This window comes from Mycosarcoma maydis, chromosome 13, assembly GCF_000328475.2.
Source record: "Mycosarcoma maydis chromosome 13, whole genome shotgun sequence".
NCBI lineage: Eukaryota > Fungi > Basidiomycota > Ustilaginomycetes > Ustilaginales > Mycosarcoma > Mycosarcoma maydis.
Window position 1 is genome coordinate 20659 of NC_026490.1, and position 10939 is coordinate 31597.

The following is a 10939-nucleotide window of genomic DNA, read 5'->3' on the forward strand; positions in this document are numbered from 1 at the left end:
TCGTCGCAGCCAAACAGACTGGACACCAACGTTCACGCATCAGCACAGGAATGGGTATCGCATGTTGCATTCTGACATCGAGCGAGTCATTTACGTTGAGTTCGCCTATAGTTCGGCAAAGAAAAACTCGGTCGTCGACGGCAGCGGTGGCAGCTGCACACTAGTTGGCAACTCAATCTGTTCACCTGTCAGGTCGAGCAATTTGACCTTGATGCCAATCTCGGTGAGCGTCTCGATCAGGTCGGCCGTCTGGCGCGTGCTCACCACGCCCCCCTCGCCTCGCAGCATATTGAGACCATCGGTCCATTCCGAGAATTGACTCTGGTTGAGCGCTTGCATCTCGACCAGACTAGTGTCGGGCGACTGTAGCAGGCTGATGACCAAATCGCCGCCCGTCGCCTTGGCAGTGCTTTCGCCAGCATTTCCATGGTGTGACACCTCTGTGACCAGGCTAAGGTCAATCTTTTCCGAGAGATCGTCCAGACCGCCTCGGATTGGGAAGCGCTCTGATGAGTCGCAGTAGTAGAGCAGCTTTTTGTTAGGTGCCAGTCGGTAGAATCGCCATGGCTTTGTTTGAGTTTGAAGGCCGTTGATGGCTGTACTGCGAGTGGCAGGTACAGCCGTGTCGATGGTGCTCGTCGACTCTCTGCGTTGCTTTCCATCACCACCAAGCGCACCGCCAGCCGTAGTCGCCACATTGCGAAACCAAGCTCCTTCGAGCAAGCACTGGATGCGCTGCTGTCGCACATATTCGTAGCTCTCTCGATAGATTCTTCCTCGTAAGTTGCGGATTGATGCCTTGGAGCTGTAGTCCTGGTCCACTTCGAGCTCCTTCATCTGCCTGTCGCGCACGGTGCGATATTCCGAGTGGAGGAAAGCATTTTCAAGTTCAAACCAGGTTCGACTCGTCTCCTCCTGCTTGCCCAGCGCCTCATCAACTTGGCTTCGCACCAGCGCCGAGACGCGTGAGAAATCCGAGGCAGCAGCACCAGACTCGTTCCACATGCGCAAAAAGAAGCGCAAGACGAGGTGATGCACCTTGTTGAACGACAGCAGAAACGGCAAATAGGTGGTCGAGGTGGTGTACGAGCCGGATTCAATGTTCCAGTGATCGGCAAGGATCGAAGTCACTTCAATCGAGGCTTGTGCAAACATGCAACGTCGCTCTTCGGGGCGGTTGATTTGCTCTTGGATAATCTTGGCGTAGCCGTCTGGATCGGAGCGAACAAACGACTCGAGACACGACAGGCCGAGCCAGCCGGTGCGGCCAAATTGCTTTGCAGCCGATTCGGATGCGAAGCCGATGCGACGCCATTTGTACCTGGCGTTGGCTCCAATCGACTGTCTTTGCTCGCCATTGAACGCGCTGTTCTGGGTTGCTGCTTGATTGGGTACGACCTCGTCACTTATCCTAGCCTGAAGCCAAATGTAGGACAACGCGTGCACGTGGCGCTTGTCGGTGGGAGTCACAACCGTGCGCATGCGACGGTGAGCTGCGCTGATGACATTGCTCTGATACTCGAGAATCGAAGAGGCGAGCTCGTCTCCTCGACTCGAGTCCATGAGCCAGGCGACGGCTTTGGATGCGTTGAGCTTCTCGAGCTCCGAGGTGAAGCTCTCAAACAAGTCGTCGGAAACGTTGCGCAAAAGGCTGTTGATGAGACTGAGGCTGTAGAGTTTGAGCGTCGTGTCTGAACTGCCGATGCGATTGACGAGCGTTTGCAGAAAGAGCCTCTCGCGCTGAATTTCGTTGTAGACAAACTCGAATCCATAACGATAGACGGCAGGGGCAGACGTGGTAGCAGCACCGCGACCATCGGTGACAACACGACCCGTCTTTGGTGAGTCTTGTGCACCAGATACGACGAGTTTCTTGAGGATGGCGGTGGCGGGTCGGCAGACATTGATGCGCTCCTGAGTGACGAGCAAGCTGACCACCTTGGCAACAAAGCTGGCGTCGATGATCTCCCAGCCATACTCGAAGCCTTCCATGAGATTCTGACAACTAGTCAGAGCATACGCCAGCGTGTTGCCCGACGAGTGGTCACGAATGACATTAAGTAGTTCTCTAACGCCTCCTCTTTCGATGAGCTCGTCGGTGAAAGGAGTCTCTCGAATGAGCCTTTGAAGTGTGTAGGTAGCCATCTTTAGTATTCGGTCATCGCGCGAGCTGAGCTTGTCCACCATTTCGACCGCTTCGATGGTTGGCGAGGAGCATAGCTTGAAATTGGCGCCGGCTTCAATCTTTTTGGCCATATTGGCGTCGTCGATGAGCTCGTCGTTGTCGTCGTCTCTGAGAGCGAACAGAGCTGGTGGCTCCTGAACGCCGAGATGAGCATTTGCACAGAGCTGTCGGATGACATCTTGTACGGGCAGACTCGGGTCTATGAGCGCCTTGATGGTGGATTGGCCATAAGTTACGAGGTTGATGCGATTGGCGCTGTGCGGTGATCTTAGTTGAGGCGCTGCAGGGTCAATGTAGCTGTGCTGTGTTGCTGGAGACGCCAGGTTGGATAACCCACTTCGGCTAGGCCCGGGATCTGTGCTGGACATTGTTGGGTGGAATGCTCTGGTGTTGGTCCAAGTAAATCAGCAGCGCTGTCAAGCACAAATGTCAACGGATCGATGATGGCGGTGATGAGCCACGTTCCGGTAAGCGTGAGTGGTCAAAGCAACCAAAGGTATCATTCGTGATTCATGATTCACGATTCACGATTCACGCTTCACCATTTCCCATTTATTATACGTTACCATTTACCAATCCGGATGAGTTTGAACACTCGTGACTTGTGACTATTCGAGATTCCAGCAGAGCTTGCTTTTTTTCAACGATCCGTCGGCAATTGTGAATCATGAATCGTGGAAATCGTCGTGCGTGGCGCCGGGCGCGATTTTGGGCGTAAAATTCGGGTGGCACGCTCGGCTCCACAACGGTGCTTGCCTTGCACATTCGTCATGTGTACATGCTCATTCACGATTCTTATCTCACCGTTGACCGCCTACATGTCGCTCTTTTCCTGGATCTACAGAAACACGCATGCACAGAAAGGCGTTAGACACAATCCTTTCGACTGTCAACCACACAGTCTTTTGTGAGTCAGGGATTGCGAAAGAGTAGGCAACCAGCGAGATGGACCGAACTCGATCAGTGCCATCGGATCTGTATTAATTTCGGCTCTCATCCACCTTCTGCTGCTGCTGCTGCTGCTGGTGCTGAGCCTTCTGATGCTCCAAAATCTTCGAGGGCCATCCTCGCCTTTTTCCACCCTTCTTGGCGCGGCCTGAAAATTTGGCGACCTGAATTGGTGGTGAGGTGATGCGGAACTCGCGACGCATTTCTTCAATGTCTCTTTCCCAACACCTCTCCCATTCAATCGAGATGAGTGGCACCGAAGAGCTACCCACCTGCATGGCCCAAGGGATTAACGTCTGAAGCGCCGAGAGATCGGCAGAGGAGGGTGGTTGATGTGCGGTCTCGGGTGCTGGAGACCGGTTAAGAGCTGCAGAGATCAGCTGGGACGGCTTGGGCAAGGCCGAGAGTGAGGAAGCAAGGATGCGTAGCGTGCCACCTGCGGCTGCAAAGCCGGCGACAGGCATGTTCATCTGTGCCAGCTCAAAGTACTTGACCACTGTCTCTCCGAGCTGTGTGACAGGCATGCGTAGCAGCAAGTGGTAAAAGTCGTGGGATTCACGATAGCGCTGGATGAGGTACTTGTGCTCCAGAGTTGTCATGTAGTCGGCTTCGGCGCGACCGTCGGGGCCGACACCATTGTCTTTGAGCCATTCGATCCATTCGCGCCCAAATTTTCCGCGCTCGAGGCTTGCGAGGTAGTCAACATCGACCGTTTCTGAGTTGACCGAAGGTCGTTCGATGAGCAGTCTGCGTCCTGATTCTGTCGACCGCATGGATTCAAGCAGATGAGCCAGTGATGGACCTGAAGAGACCTGGGTGAGCATTGACAGCAGATCTGTAGGTTGTTTTAGCAAGCAAAGGAGGACGTCATCAGTTGCGATCAAGCGCAAAGGCAGATGAAGCCAAAATCAAAGTCGACTTACCACCGCGAGAGGGGTTGTTCAACAGACCAAGCGCACTGCCGGCGGTGAGAAGGACTCGGCCCAAAGCAGACGTAGGAATGTGGTCTACCTCATCGATTCTCGGATGCCGCGATGCGTTCGTCGGGTTCCTTTGGGAGCTGCGAGGTGCAGTTGGAGAGATGGTCGCATAGGAACTTGAAGAGCAAGGCGCGCGTCGACAAGGCCGGGTAGTTGGAAAGGATGGCAACCTCGACATGGAAGTGCTTGCGTTTCGACTTTTTGGCCCAACCTGGATGAGCGGCCTAGCAGAACCGAGGATGGACGTCATTGTCAACGTATGCTTGTGCTTTGTGCTACGTGCCGACGCAAAGAAGCAGCAATGGCCATGAGTTGGTGGTGTGACAAGGCGTCCCGACAAGGGCAAGCAAGGATCACAATGACTTGCACCACAGTGAGGCTGTCAACACTCGTGACTCGTGACTCGTGACTCGTGACTCGTGACTCGTGACTGCAACGTGCAAGCATTCATAGATGATGGCTCGTGATTCATAAACGTTTCGCAATTTCCGTTTTGGAGTCCAGTCACACGTCAGACGTGAGAGTTGCTCCACTTTCTTAGGGTCACTGTAAGAAGAAAGCACAAGTCACAAAATCAACTTTCCATCCGAAGAATATTTACGGGAAAATCGTGAAAATAACAAATATACTGGCCCCAAAGTCAGAAGAAAACAAAAACAATCGTGAATTCGTGATTGTGAATCACACGAATCGTGCCTCAGCTGGTGCTGTGAGTCGCTGAATGATGGATCGTAATTTCATCATTCGTGATTCACGATTCATAATTTTGACTCGACGCGCAATTCGTGACTGTGAGTGTCGAGTGGTGAGTGTTGTTCTCGTCATGAGCCAACCAACACGTTACGCCGCCGCCGCCGTCGCCGCCGTGGCTGTGCACGGATGCCAGCAAAACTCAATCTTCCGTGTTTCCTTGTTCTCTTCCTTCCAAGCTTATCTTGTCCAGCTTTCATTCTTCCCGCTCAGCAGCCTTCTTGAACCATGAATCAGGTGTAGATACGTCTTCTGTCATCAGCGAAGCAAGCTCGGATCGGTAACGATGGATCAAGCATCCTCACTCGTCACAGCTTTGGCATACATCGGGCTAGCATGGTACGGTTTGATATGGTCCGTCTGTCTTCTTGGACTGAGACTGTCACGCCAATTTGCACGCTTAGAGTCGCCGCGATCGCCGCTCTCACCGCCGCGCTCGTCCAATATCCTCACCAACCAAACTCAAGACACGAGCAGTCTCGATTCGCTCCTTCAGCGACAACATCTGCATCATGAGCAGCACGCCGAATCCGTGCCTGGCGTTTCTATCTTGCGTCCTCTCAGCGGTCTGGACAGCAACCTCTACTCCAACCTCTCCTCTTCTTTTACCCAAGATTATCCCCAATCGCGCTTCGAGGTCATCCTTTCGATTCGAGATACCCGTTCACCTGAGTCCCAGAAAGTGCTCAATGTCGCGCGAATGGTGGTGGCTGCCCATCCCCACGTCGATGCACGTATTGTCATAGGCGAGCAATATGCAGGCGTCAATCCCAAGATTAACAATCTCGTTCGCTCCTACGCTGCCTCCAAGTACGACATTGTCTGGATTGTCGATAGCCAAGTATGGTCTCCCTCTGGCGCACTGGCACGTGCCGTTGACAATCTTTGCGCTGACCCTGTCGACCGGCCTCGCCCCTCACCTAGCTGGCTTCGGCGCAAGCCTCATGGTGAGCGCGTCGGCCTGGTCCACCATGTCCCCTTTGCTGTACTTCCGAGTACATCCTGGGGATCCAGGATCGAACGAGTCTTTCTCTCGACCACGCATGCCAAAATGTATCTTGCACTCAACGCCCTCTCGATCGATTCGTGCGTCATGGGCAAGAGCAATATGTATCGCAAATCCGACCTCGCTGCTGTGCCCGACTCGTTCTTCAACGTCTCGCATCACGGAAGTCAGGGCGAAGAGGGTGCCATCGGCAGCTTTGCCTTTTCGCATGATTCTCAGCTCACCTCTCCATCCAGCATCACCGGATCCGATTCCCCGTCACATCAGACTGACCATGAGCTATCCAACGATCAAGTCAAGGCCCTCTCGCGACCCCTTGCACGATTCTCAATCTATCTCGCCGAGGATAACATGCTGGCGCAATCGCTCTGGAATCCACCACTCAACCTATCGCACACTTTGTCCTCTTCCGATCTCGCCTACACATCCGTCGGGGACATTCGCACTCTGGCCGACTACACGAGTCGTCGGATGCGATGGATTCGTGTGCGCAAGTACATGGTGCTCGCACCAACGTTGCTCGAGCCATTGACCGAATCCATCCTGTCTGGTCTTGTTGGCTGGTTCGTATGTTCAACACTGATGCTTCCCACCGTCTCGACGCCCTCCCAATCGTCGTCGCTGTGGAGTCGACTGCTGTTCTTTTGCGTCCATTTTGGTGCATGGTTTGCGGTTGACTATACAGTGTTCCAGCGTCTGTCGGTGGCGCACGAGTTCTTGGCGTGCAATCCGGGTGTAAATAATGCCGACCGCATGAGCATGGCCGAATTTTGTGCTGCTTGGGTGATGCGCGAAGCTCTAGCACTTCCCATATGGGCGTGGGCTATTGTGGGGAGCACCGTCTCTTGGCGCAACAAGACCTTTCGCATCCTCAAAGGCGGCCGAGCTGCCGTTGTCTCAACCACTACTAGCGCTAAGGCCAGTTCGAGAAGGTCCAAGATCGGCAGCCCACACGATGCAGACCCTAGTCCTCTTTTGCAACGAGAATGAAGAGCCAAGCTGGTGACGCGATGTGCAAACGGGTTGGCAGGCCAAATCACAGACATAGTGGTATCAATCAAAGTCACGGGTTTTTTGAAAGCATCTCGTGTTCTTTATCTATGAATAAAAACAAGGAGTATTTGAGGCGGCTCGTGAGTGAGACCAAACTTTGTAGCAATCAGGTCTAGCAAGAGCCGAGCATCTTTTCAAGCGTATCGCACTGTTCCAGCACGGCGCGCTTCGAGGTACCGCCCTTGGCATCACGACGTTCGACGCTCTGCTCAAACGACCAGACCTGCATGACATCGTCGTCAAATTTGTCCGAGAGAGTTTGCAAGTCTTGGAGCGTGAGTTGCGACAGCAGACAACCCTTTTGTTCGGACAGACGCACGGCGCTACCAGAGATGTGATGCGTCTCACGGAAGGGGATGCCCTTTCGAACCAGGTATTCTGCCAGATCGGTAGCGAGCATGTCGGGTGTCAGCGCCGCCTTCATCTTTTCTGGGAAAATGTTAAGCGTGGAAAGCACACCAGTGGCAATCTGAATACCGTTCTTGGTGGTGTCGACGGCGTCAAAGAGCGGCTCCTTATCCTCTTGCAGGTCCTTGTTGTACGTCGATGGAATACCCTTGAGCGACATCATGAAGCCCGACATCTGACCAAAGATGCGGCCGGACTTGCCACGAAGCAGCTCCAAGCTGTCCGGGTTCTTCTTTTGGGGCATGATCGACGAGCCCGTGCTGTAGGCGTCGCTGAGCTGCATGAAACCGAATTCGGAAGTCGAGTAGATGATAAAGTCCTCGGCCATCTTGCTCAGATGGACCGCAGTCAAACTGGCCCACATGAGGTACTCGACAACAAAGTCACGATCCGAGACGCTGTTCATCGAGTTGGGACCCACGGTCTGGAATCCAAGGTCGGCGGCGATGGCGTCTCGGTCGAGGCCAGAAAATGGATTGCCGGCCAAGGGACCTGAGCCGAGCGGCAAGACCGAAATGCGCGGCATCAGGTCGCGCAAGCGCGCGAGGTCCGAGGCAAAGTAGGTGGCGTGCGATAAGAGGAGATGCGACCATCGGATAGGCTGAGCTCGTTGAAGGTGGGTGTAACCTGGCATGAGCGCATCGACCTCTTGCCTACCACGTGCAATCATGACCTGGATCAGATCCTTGAGGTAGCCCTCGATGGCTTTGACCTCATCCATGAGCCAGAGACGCATATCGGTGGCCACCTGATCGTTCCTGGACCTGCCTGTGTGCAGCTTGCCACCGACACTGCCGATGAGCTCGGTGAGGCGACGCTCATTGGCGGTGTGAATGTCTTCGTCATCCGAATGGATCTTGAATGAGCCGTCTTTCCACTCCTGACCAACCTTTTCGAGGCCAGCGACTATCTCGTCCTTTTCTTGCTCGTTGAGCACGCCCGTCTTTACGAGAGCGCGTGCGTACGCTTGCGAGCCTCGAATGTCCTGAGCATGCATACGCTTGTCGTAGGAGAGTGATTCATTGTAGGCAAAGAGCAGCGGATCGTTTTTGCCGGTAAAGCGACCGCCCCAAAGCTTCCGCTTGGTAAAGTCGTCTGATGTAGAGGCCATTGTTGCGTTAAAAATCGACCAGATGATGGAAGAAACAAGTCGAACAATTCCACGGTTCAATCACGAATCTTATGGGTCCATGCGAGCCTAAGCCTAACGAGCTATCTACCAATCGTGAATCTCCTTTTCGGTGCGATATCGTTGTGCGTTATCAGTCGTAGCAAACTCGATTTGGTAAAGCAAAGCAAAAAAAGAAACCGCCTTCCATCGACGATTAACGTATGACTCCCTTTTTTGTCTTGCTTTTTCGGAATTTCTTTTCGCACGAATCCTAAATCACGTGAGCGAGGACCACCACGGACGTCGCCTTCGAGTGTTAGAGTGTTGTCGAGTTACAGCACAAGCTCAGCGACGTGCGACGTGCAGTCGTGGGTCTGAACGGCGCATTTCAGTCACAGTCACGAGTGAGCTGGGCGCTGAGGACGTACATCTGACGTGCTTGGAGCGCTTCAACTGTCTCAGATGTCGGACACGCGCACTCAACATGACGCGAGGCTTCCTATATCAACAGACGGCAACCTAAAGCGACGAGTGTTGACTCAAAGGTATTCGTCAGGTTCCATCGTGAATCGCGCAAATCTTGAAGGGTGCCTCGACAATCGATCGGATCAGATTTGCCCTCTGCAACTTATGCACATGAGCCGCTCCAAGCCGCTTCCAAGACTTGCGACCGAGGTAGGTGTTGCTAGCGTAAACCTATCTTTCCGTTACAGAACGAGCATCGGCTCATCATGTCCGAGCCTTTGTGAGCCAACTGACAACCACGAATCGGGCTGAGCTTTACCAGCCACGAATATGGCGAGCAATCATCATCAATCGTGAATGCGGCCAGCCCTGAAAAAATTCCTGGAGAATCACGAATCACGAATGTTCCTCTTGCATGTCGCGCACATAGTTATTAGCAAAACCCCGAACGCTCGCTTAGTAACACGAGATCAGTGTGCGAGTTCAAGATAGCGAATCTTGTCGGATCAAGTGGTGAGTGTCTAGGCACTCTTGTGGTGATTTGGTCAGGCTTCAAATGTCCGCGGCGATGCTACGCACAGATTGAAGAATGTTCATGCATAATTCACGATTGCCAGTGCAGAAGTTGGCGGCAGTCGGGCACCGAATCATCTTTGTTCACACGGAATACAAGTTCTCCAGTGCTTCGCTGCCTAGCGCTGGTTGCTGACACACACTGCACAACCAACGCTTCGCTCACTTGGACACGGGAAAGAGTCACGGGATTCCTGTCCGCTTGACGACCGGCGTGCTCGCATGACGAGACGGTGCAGATCCTCTTTCGCGAAGTGGACCCCTCCCAAGTCGTCCTGTATGACTTGCATCCGGCTCGAAGCACTTGCCGTATCCAGCCAAAGTTGGGTGGCAAGTCAACATGCCTAGAAAGTTGAGCGTGATCATGTATAGTACTTGCTACGATTTGACCATGAGTAACGCAGCAACGAAACGCCGTCGAAGTCGCGCGTAATTATGTTCCAGCTCATGCTTCAGCAGCCTGGCCCGGTATGTCAGAACGAGCGAAACCGTGGGCAGAACCTAGGATTTTATGCACGTCTAGTTACGAATCTTGTAGCTCGCGCGGTAAGCGAGCCTCGGTGAAGGTTTCAGGTAGCTCCTTCTTGATTCAGTAGCTTGACTGTAACTAGCAAGAACGGAAAAAGAAGAAGCGAGAAAACGCTCTCCAAAGATCGTATCTCGGAATGTCTAGTTGGACGGACAAACAGGAAAGGCACCAAGGCACGCTCGTCCTTGTTCTCAGAGCTCCGAGCTATAACTACTTGATAACTATCGTGAATCGCCGCTGATCATGGATCGCTCGCTCGCTGTCTTTGAAATTTGGCGCGTTCTCCGCTGCCTCGCTTAAAACAACAGCCAAAGAAAGCAGTAAAGGTCGCTCGCTTGCTCGATGTCTGCAAGGCTCGCGTTCCCGGTTGGATCTCACCGTTCTGACATGTCTGCTGGCTCTGCCCGCATACTGTACTTGTCGAAGTGCTCTGCGCCTGTGCGATGTACGCCCACCAAGTTGTGGCTTTCCCTTCGCACGTCCGCTTTGTATCAATGCAACCATTCTAAAATTTCGAGTGCATTTCAGCGTCAAGGTGCCCCCCTCACCTTTCCACCTTGTCCTGGATTGTCCAGACAAACAGCATTCGTGATTGTACTGTACAGTACTGTACTATTCTGTACAAGTAAATATTGCGCATGCCTCGCTTTGCAGATGCAGAACCGCCGCTGGTGCTTGAATACGCTTCCATCGTCAGAAGAACGTCTGGAAACAGACAGCCACTCAACACATAGCGAGCTTGGGCGGCTATGCTGAGTCCTACATATTCCTGCATCCCAAAGTCTTCACTTGCTTTGTACGCAGAAGTCGCCGCTTCCTGTAGCATGGCACCATCAGTTAAGTCAACTTAGCAGGCGGTACAACAATGGCCTCTGAGCATGCAGAATGGTGTTCGGTGATTGATCATGCGTGCTGCTGCTGCTGCTGCTGC

At 53.3% G+C, this 10939-nt stretch overlaps 4 protein-coding genes across 4 annotated transcripts; 1 reads left to right on the forward strand and 3 right to left on the reverse strand.

Moving 5' to 3' along the window:
• Positions 1 to 105: 105 nt before the first annotated feature.
• UMAG_04494 (uncharacterized protein) lies at positions 106 to 2553 on the reverse strand (the record flags this gene model as incomplete). Its single annotated transcript, XM_011392526.1, has 1 exon — positions 106 to 2553. The coding sequence occupies one exon, from the start codon at positions 2551 to 2553 to the stop codon at positions 106 to 108; it is 2448 nt and encodes an 815-aa protein (XP_011390828.1).
• Positions 2554 to 3165: 612 nt separating this feature from the next.
• Positions 3166 to 4363, reverse strand: UMAG_04495 (ubiquinone biosynthesis protein COQ4; the record flags this gene model as incomplete). The annotated part of the gene is made up of 2 exons (XM_011392527.1): positions 3166 to 3968; positions 4057 to 4363. 2 exons carry the CDS (start codon positions 4361 to 4363, stop codon positions 3166 to 3168), a joined length of 1110 nt encoding a protein of 369 aa, XP_011390829.1.
• A 786-nt stretch (positions 4364 to 5149) lies between these two features.
• UMAG_04496 (uncharacterized protein) lies at positions 5150 to 6859 on the forward strand (the record flags this gene model as incomplete). The annotated part of the gene is made up of 1 exon (XM_011392528.1): positions 5150 to 6859. The coding sequence occupies one exon, from the start codon at positions 5150 to 5152 to the stop codon at positions 6857 to 6859; it is 1710 nt and encodes a 569-aa protein (XP_011390830.1).
• Positions 6860 to 7034: 175 nt separating this feature from the next.
• On the reverse strand, positions 7035 to 8441 carry UMAG_04497 (putative argininosuccinate lyase ARG4; the record flags this gene model as incomplete). Its single annotated transcript, XM_011392529.1, has 1 exon — positions 7035 to 8441. One exon carries the CDS (start codon positions 8439 to 8441, stop codon positions 7035 to 7037), a length of 1407 nt encoding a protein of 468 aa, XP_011390831.1.
• Between the last annotated feature and the right edge of the window lie 2498 nt (positions 8442 to 10939).